Source organism: Mesoplodon mirus (genome assembly GCF_964341445.2).
Source record: "Mesoplodon mirus genome assembly, chromosome: 11".
In the NCBI taxonomy this organism is placed as follows: domain Eukaryota; kingdom Metazoa; phylum Chordata; class Mammalia; order Artiodactyla; family Ziphiidae; genus Mesoplodon; species Mesoplodon mirus.
This window is the reverse complement of record NC_138987.1, coordinates 18,022,723-18,043,871: the sequence shown is the minus strand read 5'-3', so window position 1 is coordinate 18,043,871 and position 21,149 is coordinate 18,022,723. Positions and strand designations below refer to the sequence as shown.

Here is a 21,149-nt window from a genome sequence, read left to right as displayed (position 1 = left end):
CCAGCATAGATCACATCTTGGGTCACAAATCAAGCCTCAGTAAATTTAAGAAAGCTGAAATCATATCAAGCATCTTTTCTGACCACAACACTGTGAGATTAGAAATCAATTACAGGGAAAAAAATGTAAAAAACACAAACACATGGAGACTAAACAATACATTACTAAATAACCAACAGATCACTGAAGAAATCAAAGAGGAAATCAAAAAATACCTAGAAACAAATGACAATGAAAACACGATGATGCAAAACCTATGGGATGCAGCAAAAGCAGTTCTAAGAGGGAAGTTTATAGCAATACCATCCTATCTCAAGAAACAACAAACACCTCAAATAAACAACCTAACCTTACACCTAAAGGAACTAGAGAAAGAAGAACAAACAAAACCCCAAGTTAGTAGAAGGAAAGAAATCATAAAGATCAGAGCAGAAATAAATGAAATAGAAACAAAGAAGACAGTAGCAAAGATCAATAAAACTAAAAGCTGGTTCTTTGAGAAGACAAACAAAATTGATAAACCATTAGACAGACTCATCAAAAAAAAGAGGGAGAGGGCTCAAATCAATAAAATTAGAAATGAGAGGGAGAGGAGCTTCAAGATGGCGGAAGAGTAAGATGTGGAGATCACCTTCCTCCCCACAGATATATCAGAAATACATCTACATGTGGAACAACTCCTACAGAACACCTACTGAACGCTGGCAGAAATCCTCAGACCTCCCAAAAAGCAACAAACCCAAGAACCTGGGTAGGGCAAAAGAAAAAACAGACACAAAAGAATAGGGATGGACCTGCACCAGTGGGAGGGAGCTGTGAAGAAGGAAAGGTTTCCACACACTAGGAAGCCCCTTCGCGGGCGGAGACTGCAGGTGGTGGAGGGGGTAAGCTTTGGAGACACGGAGGAGAGCGCAGCAACAGGGGCGTGGAGGGCAAAGTGGAGAGATTCTCGCACAGAGGATCGGTGCCGAACAGCATTCACAAGCGCAAGAGGCTTGTCTGCTCACCCGCTGGGACGGGAGGGGGCTGGGAGCTGAGGCTCGGGCTTCAGAGGTCAGATCCCAGGGACAGGACTGGGGTTGGCTGCGTGAACACAGTCTGAAGGGGGCTAGTGCACAACAGCTAGAAGGGAGGGAGTCAGGGAAAAAGTCTGGACCTGCTAAGAGGCAAGAGACGATTGTTTCTGGGTGCGCAAGGAGAGGGGATTCAGAGCACCACCTAATTGAGCTCCAGAGATGGGCGCAAGCCGCGGCGAACAGCACAGACACCAGAGACAGGCAGGAAACGCTAAGGCTGCTGCTGCAGCCACCAAGAGGCCTGTGTGCAGGCACAGGTCAGCAGCCACACCTCCCCTCCTGGGAGCCTGTGCAGCCCGCCACTGCCAGCGTCCCGTGATCCAGGGGCAACTTCCCTGGGAGAACACATGGTGCGCCTCACGCTGGTGCAATGTTATGCTGGCCTCTGCCACCGCAGGCTCGCCCCGCACTCTGTACCCCTCCCTCCCCCCTGCCTGAGTGAGCTAGAGCCCCCGAATCAGCGGCTCCCTTAACCCTGCCCTGTTTGAGAGAAGAACAGACACCCTCAGGTGACCTACACGCAGAGGCGTGGCCAAATCCAAAGATGAACCCCAGGAGCTGTGCGAACAAAGAAGAGAAAGGGAAATCTCTCCCAGCAGCCTCAGGAGGAGCAGATTAAACCTCCATAATCAACTTGATGTACCTGCACCTGTGGAATACATGAATAGACAACACATCATCCCATATTGAGGAGGTAGCAACGAAATATATTTTTTTTCCCTTTTTGTAAGTGTGTATGTGTATGCTTCTGTGTGTGATTTTTGTCTGTAAAGCTTTGCTTTTACCATTTGTCGTAGGGTTCTGTCTGTACTTTTTTTTTGTTGTTTTTTGCTTCTGTTTTTTCTTAGTATAGTTTTTAGTGCTTGTTATCATTGGTGGATTTCTTTTTTGGTTTGGTTGCTCTCTTCTTTCTTTCTTTTTTTTTATTACTGAAAAAAATTTTTTTTAATAATTATTATTTATTTTAATAACTATTTTATTTTATCTTCTTCTTTCTTTCTTTCTTTTTCTACCTTTTATTCTGAGCCGTGTGGAGGATAGGCTCTTGGTGCTCCAGTCAGGCGTCAGGGCTGTGCCTCTGAGGTGGCAGAGCCAAGTTCAGGACATTGGTCCACAAGAGACCTCCCAGCTCCATGTACTATCAAACAGCAAAAATCTCCCAGAGATCTCCATCTCAACACCAAGACCCAGCTCCACTCAAAGACCAGCAAGCTAAAGTGCTGGACACCCTATGCCAAACAAGTAGCAAGAAAGGAACACAACCCTACCCATTAGCAGAGAGGCTGCCTAAAATCATAAGGCCACAGACATCCCAAAACACACCACCAGACGTGGACCTGCCTACCAGAAAGACAAGATCCAGCCTCATCCATCAGAACACAGGCACTAGTCCCCTCCACCAGGAAGCCAACACAACCCACTGAACCAACCTTAGACACTGGGGGCAGACACTAAAAATAACAGGAACTACGAACCTGCAGCCTGAGAAAAGGAGACTTCAAACACAGTACGTCGGGGCCTCCCTGGTGGCGCAGTGGTTGAGAGTCCGCCTGCCGATGCAGGGGATACGGGTTCGTGCCCCGGTCTGGGAGGATCCCATATGCCGCGGAGCGGCTGGGCCCGTGAGCCATGGCCGCTGGGCCTGCGCATCCGGAGCCTGTGCTCCGCAACGGGAGAGGCCACAACAGTGAGAGGCCCGCATACCGCAAAAAGAAAAAAAAAAAAAAAAAAAACACAGTACGTTAAGCAAAATGAGAAGACAGAGAAACTCACAGCAGAGGAAGCAGCAAGGTAAAAATGCACCAGACCTAACAAATGAAGAGGAAATAGGGAGTCTACCTGAAAAAGAATTCAGAATAATGATAGTAAAGATGATCCAAAATCTTGCAAATAGAATGGAGAAAATACGGAAACGTTTAACAAGGACCTAGAAGAACTAAAGAGCAAATAAACAGTGATGAACAACACAATAAATAAAATTAAAAATTCTCTAGAAGGGATCAATAGCAGAATAACTGAGGCAGAAGAACGGATAAGTGACCTGGAAGATAAAATGGTGGAAATATCTACTGCAGAGCAGAATAAAGAAAAAAAAATGAAAAGAATTGAGGACAGTCTCAAAGACCTCTTGGGACAACATTAAACACAACAACATTCGAATTACATGGGACCCAGAAGAAGAAGAAGAAAAGAAAGGAACTGAGAAGATATTTGAAGAGATTATAGTTGGAAACATTCCTAATATGGGAAAGGAAATAGTTAATCAAGTCCAGGAAGCACAGAGAGTCCCATACAGGAGGGAAAGGAAAACTACAAAGCAAAGGAAACTACAAAGAAGACGAAAAGACAACCCTCAGAATGGGAGAAAATATTTGCAAACGAATCAATGGACAAAGGATTAATCTCCAAAATATATAAACAGCTCATGCAGCTCAATATTAAAAAAACCAAACAATCCAATCCAAAAATGGGCAGAAGACCTTCTTCAAAGAAGACATACAGATGGCCAAGAAGCACATGAAAAGCTGCTCAACATCATTAATTATTAGAGAAATGCAAATCAAAACTACTGTGCGGTATCACCTCACACCAGTTAGAATGGGCATCATCAGAAAATCTACAAACAACAAATACTGGAGAGGGTGTGGAGAAAAGGGAACCCTCTTGCACTGTTGGTGGGAATGTAAATTGATACAGCCACTATGGAGAACAGTATGGAGGTTCCTTAAAATCTAAAAATAGAATTACCATATGACCCAGCAATCCCACTACTGGGCATATACTCAGAGAAAGCCATATTCAAAAAGACACATGCACCCCAATCTTCATTTCAGTACTATTTACAATCGCCAGGACATGGAAGCAACCTAAATGCCCATCGACAGACGAATGGATAAGGAAGATGTAGTATACAATGGAATATTACTCAAGTCATAAAAAGGAACGGAAATGAGTCATTTGTAGAGACGTGGATGGATGTAGAGACTGTCATACAGAGTGAAGTACGTCCGAAAGAGAAAAACAAATAATGTATATTAACAGATATATGTGGAACGTAGAAAAATGGTACAGATGAACCGGGCTGCGGGGCAGAGACCGAGACAAAGATGTACAGAACAAACGTATGGACAGCAAGGGGGGAATGTGTGTGTGGGGGTGGTGGTGTGCTGAATTGGGCGATTGGGATTGCTATATATACACCAATATGTATAAAATGTATAACTAATAAGAACGTGCTATGTAAAAAAATTAAATTAAATTTTTAAAAAAAGCAGAGGAATCACTCCCAATTTGTAGAACATGAGATAGCCCCTGAAAGACCAACAAACAATGAAACAGACCAGTCTATAATACTAGATCCCAAGTTCAAAAAGGAGGTAATAAAAAGAAAACTGTAGAAATTAAGAAAGGCTATTGAGAGGAATGCAGATTACTGTAACAAGGAACTAGAAACTATAAAGAGGAGCCAATTAAAATTAGAAAACTCATCTGCAGAGACAAAAGCCAAGCTAAAGGCAATAAATAGCAAACTAAACAATGCAGAGGAACAAATAAGTGATCTAGAAATTAGAATAATGGAAATCATGCAATCAGAACAGCAGACAGAAGGACAAATGTAAAAGAATGAAAGCTATATATGAGATTTATGGGATAATATAAAGCAAGCCAATCTACACATAATAGGTATCCCAGAAGGAGAAGAGAAAAGGGAATCAAAAATGTGTTTGAAGAAACTGTGGCTGAAAAATTCCCAAACTAAAGAAGGAAACAGATATCCAGGTACAGGAAAGTCCCAAACAAGATGAACACAAACAGACTTATACAAAGATGTATTAAAATTAAAATAGCAAAAGTTAAAGAGAGGATTCTAAAGAGAAAAACAGAGTTAGTTAAAGGGGAAGCTGCATAAGGCATTCAGCTAATTTCTCTACAGAAAATGTTGTAGGCCAGAGGGGAGTGCAAAGATATGTTCAATGTCCAGAAAGGGGAAAACCTGAAACTTAGGATATTCTACCCAGCAAGATTATCATTTAGAATAGAAGAAGAGATAAAGAATTTCTCAAAACTAACAAGACAAAAAGAAACAAAAACTAAAAGAACACAGCAGTACTAAACTATCCTAAAAGAAATATTGAAAGGTCTTATCCAAATAGAAAAGAAGAATCTATAGGAATGAGAAAATCACAATGGGAAAATAAATCACTTAAATAAGCCAGTATATAGATTACAATTATTTTGCGTGTGTGTGAAAGCGATGATAACTACAATAAACAGCAAAGTGATAAACATGAAGATATAAAAGAGGACATCAAAATCATAAAATGTGGGGGGAGGGGTAAGAAAATGTAGACTTTTTTCAGAATATGGTTGAACCTATATGATTATGAGTCTAATGCAAGTAGATATAGTAATGGGTTAACATACTTGTAAAACAGGGCAACGAAAAATCAAAAACATACAACAGATTCAGAAAAACCCAAAACAAAAGAACTCAAGCATAACACAAAAGAAAATCATCAAACCACAAGAGGAAAAACAAGAAGAAAAAGAAAGGAACAAAGAGGAAATACAAAATCAACTGAAAAATAAGGTTTAAAATGGCAATAAATACATATCTATCAACAATTACCTTAAGTGTCAATGGACAAAATGTTCCAATCTAAACACGCAGAGTGGCAGATTAGATAATAAAACAAGAGTGGCAGATTAAATAATAAAACAAGAGCCTACAATATGCTGCCTACAAGAGACCCACTTTAGGGCGAAGGATACACAGATTGAAAGTGAGGAGATGGAAAAAGGTGTTTTATGCAAATGGAAATGACAAGAAAGTGGGAGTAGCAGTACTCGTATGAGACAAAATAGACTTTAAAACAAAGGGCATAAAGAAAGATAAAGAAGGACACTATAAAATGATAAAAGAATCAATACAAAAAGAGGACATTACACTTGTTAACCTATATGCACCCAATATAGGAGCTCCTAAATAGAGAAAACAAGTAATAGGAAACATGCTAGGACACAAAGCAAGCCTGACCATATGTAAGAGGACAGAAATTATTTCAAGCATCTTTTCTGACCACAACAACATGAAACTAGAAATCTACCACAGAAAGAGAAACGAGAAAAAAATGATTACATGGAGACTAAACAACAGGCTACTAAAAAAACCAGTGGATCAACAATGAAATCAAAGAGGAAATTAAAAAATATCTTGAGACAAATGACAATGAAAACACAACCATACAGGGCTTCCCTGGTGGTGCAGTGGTTGAGAGTCCACCTGCCGATGCAGGGGACATGGGTTCGTGACCCGGTCTGGGAAGATCCCACATGCCGCGGAGCGGCTAGGCCCATGAGCCATGGCTGTTGAGCCTGTGCATCCAGAGCCTGTGCTCCACAACGGGAGAGGCCACAACAATGAGAGGCCCGTGTACTGCAAAAAACAAAACAAAACAAAACAAAAAAAACAACCATACAAAATCTCTGGGATGCAGCAAAAGCAGTCCCATGAGGGAAGTTCATAGTGATACAGTCCTTCTTCAAAAAAAAAAAAAATCTCAAATGACCTAACTTACCACCTAAAAGAATTAGAAAAAGAAGAACAAACAAAGCCTGAAGTCAGCAGAAGGATGGGAATAATAAATATTAGAGAGGAAGTAAATAAAATAGAAATAAAAAAAACCAATAGAAACAAATCAATAAAATCAAGAGCTGATTTTTTGAAAGGGTAAACAAAATCGACAAATCTCTGACCAGGCTCATCAAGAAGAAAAGAGACGGGACTTCCCTGGTGGTACAGTGGTTCAGAATTTGTCTGCCAATGCAGGGGACACGGGTTCGAGCCCTGGTCTGGGAAGATCCCACATGCCACAGAGCAACTAAGCCCGTGCACCACAACTACTGAGCCTGTGTTCTAGAGCCCGTGAGCCACAACTACTGAGCCTGCATGCCTAGAGCCCATGCTCTGCAACAAGAGAAGCCATCGAATAAGAAGCCGACGCACTGCAATGAAGAGTAGCCCCTGCTTCCTGCAACTAGAGAAAGACTGCATGCAGAAACAAAGACCCCATGCGGCCAAAAATAAATAAATAAATATTTAAAAAAGTCAGTGAGGAAAAGTAGGATAATCCATTAAATTGGACTCAGAGAGGTTGGGTAATTTGCCCAAAGTCACACAGCCCATAAGTGGTGGGTCAGTGATCCTGTCTGACTTCGAGTGTCTGATGTTCTCACTTCACAACTTCCACTTTGAAACATTTCGCTATCCTTGTCTATCTCCGTACTACCAAGGCTTTGACAGGGCACTGCAAACAGAAGGCATCAATGAGTGAGACCACAAAACCATGCAGGGGGAAAAAAAAAGAGAAGAAAAGAGAGGACCCAAATAAACAAAATAAGAAATGAAAGAGGAAAACTGATACCGCAGAAATACAAAAAAAAAAAAAGAAAAAAAAGAGAGAGAGAATAAGTAAAAAAGAGAATACTATGAACAAATATATGCCAACAAATTGCACACCCTAGAAGAAATGGACACGTTTTTAGAAACATGGAGCCCACCAAAACAGAATCTGTAATTTAAAAAACTCCCTGCAAACAAAAGTCTAGGATCAAATGGGTTCATAGGGGAATTCTACCAAACCTACAAAGAAGAAATTACACCAATCCTTTTCAAATTCTTCTAAAAGACTGAAGAGGAGGGAACGCTCCCAAATTCATTCTATGAAGCCACCCTCACTCTGATACCAAAACCAGAAAAAGACACTATCAGAAAAGAAAATTATAGGCCAATATCTTGATGAATACGGATACAAAAATTCTCAACAAAATATTAGCAAACCAAATCCAACAACACATAAAAAAGATCATTCACCATGATCAAGCTGGATTCATCTCAGGGTTACAAGGATGGTTCAACATATGCAAATCAATCAATGTGATATACCGCATCAACAAAAGAAAAGACAAAAACCACATGATCATCTCAATACATGCAGAAAAAGCATCTGATAAAATCAACGTGTATTCATGATAAAAACTCTTACCAAAGTAAGTACATAACTCAACATAATAAAAGCTATTTATGACAAACCCACAGCCAACATAATACTCAACAGTGAAAAGCTGAAAACCTTCCCACTAAAATCTGGAAGAAGAAAAGGATGTCCACTCTTACCACTTATATTTAACATAGTACCGGAAGTCCTAGTCACAGCAACCAGACAAGAAAAAGAAATAAAATGTATCTGAATTGGAAGGGAAGAGGTAAAACTGTCATTATAGGCACATGATATGATACTATATACAGAAAACCCCAAAAACTCCACACAAAAACTACTAGAACTGATAAATTCAGCAAGGTAGCAGGATACAAGATTAACATACAGAAATCTGTTGCATTTCTTTACACTAACAATGAAATATCAGAAAAGGAAAGTTAAAATCATCCTTTTTAATATCACATCAAAAAAATAAAATACTTAGGAATAAACCTGACCAAGGAGTAGAGGGAGACAAGATGGCAGAGTAGGAGGACAATGAGCTCACCTGCTCTTATGAGCACACTAAAATCACAACTAACTGCTGAACAACCATGGATACAAAGGACTGGAACCTACCCAAACAAGATGCTACATCCAAAGACATAAAAAAGGAAACATGAGACAGTGGGAGGGGTGCACTCATGATATAATAAATCCCATACTGCCCGGGTGGGCAACCCACAAACTGGAGAATAATTATATCAGAGAAGTTCTCCCACCGGAGTGAGAGCTCTGAGCCCTACGTCAGCGGAACATACGGCTTTGAAGGCTAGTAGGGCTTGATTGCAGAAGCTCCACAGGACTGGGAGAAACAGAGATTCCACTCTTAGAGGGTGCAGACAAGGTCCCATGTGCACCAGGTCCCAGGGCAAAGCAGTGACTCCATAGGAGCCTGGGCCAGACCTACCTGCTGGTCTTGAAGGGTCTCCTAGGGAGGCAGGGGTGGCCGTGGATCTCTCTGGAGTCGTAAAAGCTGGTGGTGGACATAGCGGGGACCTATGTGAACTCTGGCTGGAGGCAGACATTTTGGGTCCTTGGCACTGAGACCTGGCCCCATCCAACAGGCTATAATCTCCAGTGCTGGGACGCCTCAGGCCAAACAACCAACAAGGTGGGAACACAGCCCCAGCCTTCAGTAGACAGGCTGCCTAAAGTCATCCTGAGCCCACAGTCACCTCTAGCCACACCCCCTCACACAGCCCTGCCCACCAGAGGGCAAAGACCCAGCTCCAGCCACCGGTGAGCAGGCACCAGCCCCTCCCACCAGTAAGCCTGCATAATGGCTAGAGCAGTGTCAGGGGTCAGACACCAGAAGCAAGGAAACTACAATCCTGCAGCCTGCAGAACTAAGTCCACAAACATAGGTCAGAACCTACCCTGGGACCAGTTGGTCCCTGGCCCTTGACTGATGAGAGGGCAGTGTACTGTTGGGACGTATAGGACATCCCATTCAGAGGATCACTTATCCAAGACTGAGAAATGTAACTAAGCTACTACATACATAAAAATACAAACAGAAATTTAAATACAATGAGTTGGCATAGGAATATGTTCCAGACAAAGGAAGAAGATAAAACTCCAGAAGAACAACTAAGCAAAGTGGAGACAGCCAATCTCCCCAAGAAAAGAGTTCAGTGTAATGACCATAAAGATGATACAAGAACTCGGGAAAAGAATGGATATATAAAGTGAGAAGTTACAAGTTTTTAGCAGAGTTAGAAAATATAAAAAATAACCAAACAGAGTTGAAGAATACAATAACTGAAATGCAAAAATACACTAGAAGGAATCAACAGCAGAATAAGTGATGCAGAAGAATGAATCAATGAGCTGGAAGACAGAGTGGTGGGAATATCACTGCCACAGAATGGAATAAAAAAGAAATGAGGACAATTTAAGAGACCTCTGGGACAACGTCAAACACACCAATGTCTGCATTATAGAGGTCCCAGAGGAGGAGAGAGAGAGAAAGGACCTGAGAAAATATTTGAAGAGATAATAGCTGAAAAGCTCCCTAACACTGGAAAGGAAACAGTCACCCAAGTCCAGTAAGTGCAGGGTCCCTTACAGGATAAACCCAAGGAGGAACATGCCAGGAAACACAGTAATCAAATTGACAAAAATTAAAGACAAAGAGAAAATATTAAATAAATACAAGAGAATCCCCATAAGACTATCAGCTGATTTTTCAGCAGACGTTCTAAAGGCCAGAAGGGAGTGGCATGATATATTCAAAGTGATGAAAGGGAAAAACCTACAACCAAGAATAGTCTACCCAGCAAGGCTCTCGTTCAGATCTGACAGAGAAATCAAAAGCTTTACACAGAAGCAAAAGCAGAAAGAATTCACTGTCACGAAACCAGTTTTACAACAAATGCTAAGGAACTTCTCTAAGTGGAAAAAAGGGCACAACTAGAAACTAGCAAATTAAAAATGGGATGGCTCACCAGACATTTAGAGAAGAGTTAACACCTATCCTTCTGAAACTATTCCAAAAAACTGCAGAGGAAGGAATACTCCCAAACTCATTCTATGAAGCCACCATCACTCTGACACCAAAACCAGACAAAGATATCACAAAAAAAGAAAATTACAGGCCAATATCACTAATGAACATAGACATGAAAATCCTCAACAAAATACTAGGAAACCGAGTCTAACAATACATTAAAAGAATCATACATCATGGTCAAGTGGGATTTATCCCAGGGCTGCAAGGATTTTTTAACATCTGCAAATCAATCAGTGTGACACACCACATTAACAAATTGTTAAATAAAAACTTTATGATCATCTCAATAGTTGCAGAAAAAGCTTTTGATAAAAGTTGACATCCATTTATGATAAAAACTCTCCAGAAAGTGGGCATAGAGGGAACCTACCTCAACATAATAAAGGCCATATACGACAAACCCACAGCAAACATCATTCTCAATGGTGAAAAACTGAAAGCATTTCCTCTAACATCAGGAACAAGACAAGGATGTCCACTCTTACCTCTATTATTCAACATAGTTTTGGACATCCTAGCCACGGCAATCAGCAAAGAAAAAGAAATAAGAGGAATACAAATTGGAAAAGAAGTAAAACTGTCACTGTTTGTAGATGACAGGATACTATACATAGAAAATCCTAAAGATGCTACCAGAAAAATACTAGAGCTCATCAATGAATTTCGTAAAGTTGCAGGATACAAAATTAATGCACAGATATATCTTGCATTCTTATACGCTAATGATGAAAAATCTGAAAGAGAAATTAAGGAAACACTCTCATTTACCACTGCAACAAAAAGAATAAAATACCTAGGAATAAACCTACCTAAGGAGGCAAAAGACCTGTACTCCGAAAACTATAAAATGCTGATGAAAGAAATCAAAGATGACATAAACAGATGGTAAGATATACAGTGTTCTTGGACTGGAAGAATCAATATTGTCAAAATGACTGTACTACCCAAGGCAATCTACAGATTCAATGCAATCCCTATCAAATTACCAATGGTATTTTTCACAGAACCAGAAAAAAAAATTAATTTGTATGGAAACACAAAAGACCCCAAATAGCCAAAGCAATCTTGAGAAAGAAAAATGGAGCTGGAGGAACCAGACTCCCTGACTTCAGACTATACTACAAAGCTATAGTCATTAAACAGTATGGTATTGGGACTTCCCTGGGGAGTGGTGGTTAAGAATCTGCCTGCCAATGCAGGGGACATGGGTTTGAGCCCTGGTCCAGGAAGATCCCACATGCCGTGGAGCAACTAAGCCCGTGTGCCACAACTATTGAGACTGCTCTCTAGAGCCCTCGTGCCACAACTACTGAAGTCTGTGTGGCTAAAGCTGTGCTCTGCAATAAGAGAAGCCACCACAATGAGAAGCATGCACACTGCAATGAAGAGTAGCCCCTGCTCGCTGCAACTAGAGAAAGCCTGTATGCAGCAACGAAAACCTAACACAGCCAAAAATAAATAAATAAATTTATTTAAAAAAAAGTGTTGTTTGAGAAAGTGCTTGGCAAAGCATTACGCATTATAAAAGTATCATATGTCATCATTACAACAGTGCATCCTTCATTCCTTTCCCTAAATATTTTTGGATGCTGTATATATTTTATATATAAATGTAAACTTGTGTCACAGTTGTTACAGGATTTTCCAGTTACTTGAAAACAATGTCTGAGCCTTGTTAAATTATTCTCTGCCCTAGCATGGAAGGGAGAGGAATGAACCTGGATTCTCCCTAGTTTGGGGGCTTGGCGAGGGTCTCATCTATAAGCTTCCAGGGAAAACTTTTGCAACGAGATTATTCATACCCTGGAAATCTAATGAGCTTTCAGGTTTTGGTTTGAGTAGCAAAGAAAACACTGAAAGGCTGAAGCTACAAAAATAGAGCCAAGTCTGTTTCCAAGATCATTCATGCCACGCCCAGGTTTCCTGGCACATCCTGGCCATGGCAAAGATGCACCGATTCACAGCTAAGTTGCTGGAAACTGTGTGTGGTGGCCATTCCTCCCACAACTCTGAGGTGATGCTCTGGCAGGTGCTTCCTGCAGCTGCAGGGAAGAGCTGGTTTTCTGGAAAGGCTTGGACCATTATCTTGGGTCATGAAAAGGGCTCTGGCATTAATACTGAAAGGCTGAAAGGTACGTTTCAGACTAAAGACATGTCAAAAAGGGGTTAAAGGAAGTAGGGAAGTCAAGGAAAATTCTTTTTGGTTTTGCTTATTAGCAAACAATGAAGGTCCCTAGCAGAGATTCCTTGTTCTAATAACACTTTGGGACCCATAGCCACCATGCTGGACAACTTCAGGGGCAGTGTTTACACTGTGTGCTTTGACGTCCTCCAGGAAGCACCATTCACACAGAATACAAGGTAAATCGCGCGCCCAGCTTTTGTGCAACAGGACCTTGCTGGGGCCAAATCCTGCAAGAGCCAAACCTCTAGTCACAAACAAAGCCTCAGTTCCTACTCTAGTTTTCTCACCAATTCCTTCCAAAAACAAACCAATGAACAAATAAAGCACTGTAAAGCTCCAGCCAAAATCTCAGGAGGGACATTAGATGATCAGTGTTTCCAGAAGTGCACCATTTAAAATCCTAAGTGTGCAGAGGATGATGTCTTTATAAGGAAAGCAGGTTTGTAGTTAAAATGTATGGTTGATCATTTATTTTCCTTCTTTCCCATTTAATTTGGGTCTAATAATCCCTAGTACCTGTTATATCCAAAGAGTCTCAGGAAAAATATAAAAGAAAATAACCTGGTACTTTACTTTTAAATAAATTCCGAAGTCCTCTCTCTGCCTCAGACTCTCAAGATAAAGACAGCAGCTGAGTAATTCAGGCAGTAGGCCTGGTGGCTCTGACACAGGCTTCCTTGGAAATACTGCAAGAGGAGAAGGGCAGAGGGAGAATGAATGGAAGCAAAGAGAGCACAGACAGACTTTCTTTCTCTTCACTTCTATCAGCAACTAGAACAGGGAAAGTGGAGGAGGCACCATTATCAAGTAGGAGCTATGACTGCATGGATAGTAACAGGTAATCTTCAAAATAAACATTGTTTAAAAAAAACCCGATATCCCCATAATAAACAGTTAACTCCTCAATAAGTTGCCTTTTCTTTTTGCCCATAAAGAAAATTCTATTTAGGACATATTGATTTAATTCACCCTTTACTTGCACTTATGCTTTGTTGAGGCCTACACACGCTGCATGGAACCTGATAACAAACGCCTCCTTTGATTTCACTGCTCATGTTGTTGGTGTCAAGCTTGTGTTTGTAGTAAGTGATTAAAGTAACAACATCTGACCTTTCACTAAATCTTCCTCAAAAATATCCGCATACTGAATTCTCCTTCCAGCTTCTAAAAACAGAGAGTCAAATTTGAGGCACCTCTACTAAATGTAGTTTCGTAGCGTGCGTTTTATGTGCTAGTCTTACCCAATCTAACACTTGTGTTCTCTCTTCATTATGCTTATGTAATGTCTTAAACTTGCTATAATGACTACACATTCATAAGCCATATCAAATTTATTTAAACATGAGGCAAGTGGCCAATTCATATGTATACATTCATATGTATAATGGTCAAACGGGGCACACTGCACAATGTGCCACCATCTCAGTTAAGAGTCTGTCTCGGGAATGACAGTTATTCTTTCCTCTTCACCAATGTTTCTGGCTCCTAACTGGCAGACACTCTCTTGAGGAATCCATAGTGCCTATCACGTTGCTAAGCCTACGTGTTCCTTGATAGATGGGTCCCATTAGGGAATTTCCAATAGTGTCATGATGGGGTGAATGGGAGAAGGACGACACACTTGCTGGTAACATTATAACTGCAGTGAGTAGAGAGAGCAGACCAAGCCTAACAGGCCAAGAAAGGACGTGACAGTCGTGAAGGCAGAGAGAACAAAACCCTAGAAAACTATTTTGCTATAGGACCTCAGAGGACAAAACGCTATGGGGGGAAATGTCAAGTTTTGCCTTCAAGAAGAAGTCGTTTGAAAGCTGATAATGTGAATTAATTTTTTCCTGGGGGGTTGGTGATAGCTGGGGGCTTGGAAATAAACAGAGGTCTTCTCACAGGTCACCTTGAGATGCTTGAGAAAGGCCATTACGAGGAGCCTGCTGTGAAGACCATAAACAGTCAGGCTTAGAAATGCAGCTCTACAACCCACTGGCTATGTGAACTTGGCCAAGTGATGTAACTTCTCCAAGCCTCAGCTTCCTTCTCAGAGACTTCTCAGATGGCTTTTGTGTGGATAACAAACGTCCCGATCTTCCACTGGTAAGCTTCTTGTGAGACCCGTGATAGACTGTTATCACTGCTCATCCAGTTCCCTTTCCTGGGGAGGCCTATATATGCCCACTCCGCTGAGGCTAAGCTTGGCCATGTGACTTTCTGAGGCCGATGAAACGTGAACAGCCAGGCCAGAAACTTGAAGAGTCAGTGAGAGCTCTACCTCAGTCTCTTACGCCTTTGCCCTTGAGACTGGTAACAGTCCAGGTGGGGGGTGCTCCCTCAGCAGGGCTCCCAGAGCATAAGTGAGATACGAAACCAAGCCACTGAGATCTGGAGTTTGTTCCTGTGGTATAACTGAAATTAACCTGACTCATGTAGGCCTTTCTAAAGTTAGGAAAAACTTTTACAGCCCATCTTTACACATCTGTAACGTAACAGGAAGCATTCATATGTGGGTATTATTACTGACTTTCAGCAAAGAGTCTATGCTTTAGTAGGCTGTAAGTGCACTTACACTATAGTCTGAATATGTGTGTTCCCCTCAGAGTCACATATTGAATCCTAACCCCCAATGTGACAGTATTAGGAGGTGGGCCCTTTAGGAGATGATTAGGTCATAAAGGTGGAGCCCCCATAAATGAGATTAATGCCCTTATAAAATAGGCTCCAGACAGCTGTCTAGCCCCTTCCGCTATGCAAAGGATACAGTAAGAGGTCTTTGACTGGAAGAGGGCCCTCACATGACCTGGACACCACCCTGATCTCAGACTTCCACCCTCCAGAACTGTGAGAAATTGATTTCTGTTGCTTATAAGCTACCCAGTCTGTGGCACTTCATTATAGCAGCCTGAGCAGACTAAGACAACTTACGTGTTTTGATGAGAAGTTGATATTTCTACAGACTATTTACTAAAAACTACATTAAAAATAAATTCTAGGACGCCAGGTCTTGGTGCTAATGTCCCAAGCAAGATGTCAGCCTTTAGATGAGTATTCCCGGATATGTTTGCCACCAGCTTCTATGTCCCAAGCAAGAGCCACAAAATGAAACACCCAATATAATGGGTGTTTATGCTCATTTGTGCTTCCACCCATTACCATGAGAAGAGGATGACCAGGCTAGTCCACTGATCCAAGGAGATGGATAGAGCCAAGTGGAGCAAAACCCGCCAGTTGTCCTAGCCTTTGACGGAGTAAAGAAATTATCAAGAAAACCAAGGGGACTTCAGACCTTGAACCAGTTCACATCCAAATATTCATGTCCATTATGTAACTTACTAAGGGCTCTGCCCCTTTGTCTAACAAAAACAAAAAATGTGTAGCATGTGATGGTCCTAAAAAAAAAGATAATTTCTGACTCTACAGGAATTGAGAGAGTCTGAGATTTTAGGTAATTCCCAACGCTTTACATTCTTTCTCTTGTTTTTCAAAGCTTTTCTTATTCTAATCTGCTTTCGAAGGTCACTGAAAGTTCTCCCCACTTTTACCTAATTTTTGCCTGTTTTGCCTTGTTAAACTGTCCTTCGTCTTCATATCTCACCTCAAGCATCATCGCCCCAGGAAGAATTTCCTGTCTGTAACTACTTCACCATCTGCCCCAACCTAGAAGTTTTCCTTTATAATATCTATGTTCCTTTTTCCCCCAGCATTGATCTCAATTTGATTATATAATCATTAGTGTCATCATTGGATTAATTTCTTCCCCACTAGACTGAAAACTCCCCCAAAGCAGGGGGCGTGTCTAATTCTGCACATTACTGTGCACAGGCTATCAGTCCCACACATAAGTACTTAGTGAGTGCTCAATAAACCTCAATCTATGTTTTTTTAAAGTAGATTGTAACAATTTAAATCTTGCTAAATGAGGATAGATAGGGACTGAATTAAAAAGCTCAAAGTAGGGGAAGAGGTTCAAATACCCACTTAAGAAAAAAAATAGCATTTATCAGACCACGGGTACAAGTTTTCCTCTTTTCTCCTCCTTTCACACACAGAAGTCTTATTAAGGGTGTTAATGGATTTGAAGGTTTATTTTGTTCCTTTCAGAAAGCCTGGCACTTTTGTTAGAAGAACAACTGAACCATGTAATTAGCCTACACAAACTACTGCCATGAATACAGCTTTAAATTGAAGTCATTTGAAAACCAGACTTGGAAATGGCTTTTCCATGCATGCAGATTGTTGTCTTAATAAAACCCACACAGGAGAGATGACAATGGAGAAACAGATTCTGCAAGTTATTTCTGAAAATGTTGATTGGTGGGGAAAGGGATAGTTCCCTTGTGGGAGGGTGCAGGTGGAACCTTCCCAGGAACAACAATAACAACGATTAAGGAGATATAAACAACTATCCTGAGAGGTAGGTGAATTTATCACATAGAAGCTGAGATCTCCCAGAAGGATCTTACCTTTGTGAGCACAGAAATGAAATCCAACGATGGTAAAGTCTCAGAAGTGTCGACATAGTCCTTGAAGATGTGGAAAAGACTGTTCACAAAACCAAAGCTTGTCTAGGGCCAGAGAGAAAGAAAACAAGAGTAGGTATACTTCCAGGGGTAAGAAATAAAAATCTGATGAACTTCAAATGTCATTCTCACATATGTTTTCCATTTCAAATTTATCTCCTGGCAAAATTCAAAGATTTATTTTCCTCTTCTTTCCAATATATATTTTCTTATAAGTTTTTCTTATAAATGAATTCTTGTTGGTACCTCACTTCCTTTTTTAGAGGAAAGATATTATTTATTTATAATATATGTGAGAAAGAACATTCATTTGAGAATAGACATTTATGGTGATCACGGCGATCTTAGGAAATTCTTTTTTGTATTTAACATCATTTATTGAGGAAATTCATGTATTCAACATTACTTATTGAGTCCTCCCATGTACTCGGCCCTGTTCAAGGTCCTCTGGATACAGCAGTGAACAAGATGGGTTCCTGAGCATATTCTAGAAGGTGTTCAGAGCTTGTATTCTAGAGAAAATATGGAACATTTCCCAAATTTTTGTGCCATCCTTGCATAGGAACCATGCTAATCCTTGTATCGCTCCAAGTTTAGTACATGTCCTGCTGAAGTAAGCACTATGTTTACTTTCTTAAATAGCCATGGAAGAATTTTTAAAAATGTTACTGAAGGCTAACTAATAACTGCCATCTACTGGAAAGATATCAATGGATGTGTAGGTTTCCTTCTTATTAACCTGAACTCCAACCGTAAGATTAAATGGGGATGAACTATGGAAGAAACCATATTCCATGTTCCAATATGGAATACAAGCCAGAAGAACAGACTAGGCATGAATTTTCATCGTCCTCTGGTGAATTTTAACACATGGCTACTGGAATCTTCCTACTTTGGCTCACCTGACTTAACTCCTCCAGGTTTGCAAGAAGTCTCCATAAATCCACTCCAGGAGATATTCATGAGTCTGTAGGTATTTTAATGTATTCATGAAGATCTTAAAAAAAAAAAAGCACATTACTTTGTTTGTCAATTTTGATATTTGCCCTTTGCAAGAACATTAAACATAAACCTCCTGAGTATAATTTTACAAAACAACTTGGAGATCAGTATTTTCAGTCGTTAAGAGGTGTGCTCAACACAAATGATGACATTTGAGCCCCCACAGAACATACGGGAGATGTGCTCTTCTGTATGAAGCTGCTGCTGCTGTGTGAGCCCCAGCAACACTCCTGCTGAACATAATCTGCTCAGACGGGCTTTCTCTGCTCCCAGTGCCAAAGAAATTGCCAAGGTTCTCTTCTTGCCAACAGCACTTCCTTGAGACCAAAACAACATTCATACTGAGTTCTTATTTACCCTTTCTCTGTGAAAGACCCAAATGTCCTTTACTTTCAGGAAATTAAAAACAGAGAACTAATGAGTTAATACCTGATAACTGGTAAGATGTTTAGATTTGGATAAAGCCATTAAATATTAATGAAAACACTGAGAGAGGCTCTATGTCATTACTTGATTTGATGTTTTCCTACAAGAGAAAAACTACAGCAAGTCGATCCTCACAGAATACCTGCCTCTCATTCTGTAAACTAAAGAGAGATCAATTTATTGAAATAGGAATACTTTGTATAAATATGATGAAGCATTCAAAGGGACCGAATATTTCAAGAGCTGTAGGTGTGAAAAGACTGGACTTTAGACCACCAGCGTTCTCCAATTCCCATTTCCATATTTCTTAATTAATGCAGTAAATGGTTCTTGAACTTGCATCAGAATCATCTAGAGGCCTTGTTAAACTGGAGATTAGTGGGACCTACCCCAAGTCTTTCTGATTCAGTAGGTTATCTGATGGGGTCTGAGAATATGGGTTTCTAACAAGTTCTCAAGTGATTCTGATGCTACTGGTCCAGGGATCACACTTTGAGAACCACTGGCTTAGAGTTTCCCCCAGTCCAGGAAGTATCAGTTGTCTGGAAATGTCAGTAGCCAAGCATTTAAAACATGTAATTGTAAGAAACAGAAATCATTAGTTCAGATAAATTGGGAAAATTTAGAAAAAATCATCTTTGTGTTATAAGATTATTTTCTTTATAGAAATTTTTGCCATTTAAGAAAAACATTGAGTCTTTCAGTGAATTTATTTTAATCTGAGTTACAAAATTCCAATTTACAAGCAACTTTGGGAAATTCATATTGATTGTGTAAAGAGAGGTACTTATATACTTTAAATACACTGGGGCATTTGAAAATAAACTCAAATTGGCTTTCTTTCAAGCAGAAAAATGCTAGTTTAAAAAGCTTATGTAGCTTATAGCGGGATGGAAAGTTCTGTACTGTCTGTTAGGGCAAGGGAGGTGGCAGAGCTCACAGGGTGGTTGCTCTGCAGTGAGCATCTATTGGGTATCACTCAGCTTCAGTGCCCCCCCTTCCCTAACATCATCCCAGTTGTCACCTCAGCATCTACTCTTCCTCATACCTTGAATGTGATCATCTTAAGCCAATGAGCACTTTCCTTCCTTATCTGGGTAGTTGGTTCAGAAGTGGGCATGTGACAATCAAGACTTTGGCTATGAGTGCGCTAAGAAGAGATTCTCTCTCTCCCCCTTCTATTTCTCACTCTCTCCATGGCCTCAAGGACAGCAGCCACTCTGTGACTATAACAGAAGCCAGCCACAGGATGACACTGATATCGTGGAAGGCAAGGATGAGGGACGAAAAGAAATTTTGTCCTTGCTTTTGAGCCCCTTGATCAAACCAACCTTGAATTCTGTCTCAACTCTGGACTTTACAGTCACAGGGGCCAATAAGATCCTTACTTAAGCTAGTTTTCTGTATCCTGATACAGTCTCTAAGTTTTAACTTTCTGAGTGTCTTTGTGGTTTAAATTTTGCTAAAGTACTTAGCAGTATGACTGTCACAATAAATATTACTTACAGAAAAGAACATCTGTACAGCACTTGATAGATTTCAAAGGAAACTAATCTGATCATTTCAATGATCAGATGTTATAAGACAGTCAGAGATGGTACTGTCATCCCTCTTTTATAGCTTAGAACAGGAATCGTCAAACGACAGCCTGTGGGATAAATCAGGTCTGCTACCCATTTTTGTGAATAAGGTGTAACTGTAACACAGCCACACACATTTCTTTACAAATTATCTATGGATTCTTTTGCACTGCAATGGAGGAGCTGAGTAGTTGCAATAAAGACCACATGGCTGGCAAAGCCTAAAATATTTACTATCTGGACATTTACAGAAAGCATGCGGCAACTTCTGTTTTATGGAATGGAGGACCAGACTTTCCTAAGTTCACATGGCAAGTCAGAGGCAGATCCAGGACTTGAACTCGTGTCTCCCAACACAGTGCCTTTTCCTGTGTAAGGGAGCAGCCAGGATTCAAAAATGCTTATGGGCAGAGGCAACCTTGGGTGCAATGTGGCCCATCCTCCTCTGTGGTCTTAGAAGGCATTTGCTCCCTTCCCATCCTTTGCCCTGTGGTTCTTCTATAAGGAATTCTCTGTTCAGAGCCTCCCCAGATCAGGGCTACTGCACTGCACAACCTCAGGAGCACCATTTACATGACAGACATCGTGAACACACCATATAATCCACCCCTCCCCACCCACCCCCGCGTTACACGTGGATGGTTGCCCTGGAAATCTGTGGCTCCGTAGCTGATAAAAAGCATTTGCCTGCCACTGTTCATAAGGGAGTATAAGAGCCAAAAGAGGAAGCTGAACGAAGGTGGGATGGCTGCCTTGAGGGTGGCTGTGGTGAGCTCCCTGACTTGAGGAGTATGTAAGCACAGGGTGAGAATCA

The 21,149-nt window shown here is 40.8% G+C and overlaps 1 protein-coding gene across 1 annotated transcript in view; it reads right to left on the bottom strand.

Annotated features, from left to right (window-relative positions):
* The window catches only part of PLEKHG7 (pleckstrin homology and RhoGEF domain containing G7), a gene marked incomplete at both ends in the record, with an annotated part of 76,708 nt that overhangs the window by 23,694 nt on the left and 31,865 nt on the right, over nt 1-21,149 (bottom strand). The window contains 5 exon segments of the mRNA XM_082636306.1: nt 13,390-13,439; nt 13,442-13,502; nt 17,271-17,372; nt 18,230-18,276; nt 18,279-18,324. Of these exon segments, the coding sequence (XP_082492432.1) occupies nt 13,390-13,439; nt 13,442-13,502; nt 17,271-17,372; nt 18,230-18,276; nt 18,279-18,324 (306 nt within the window).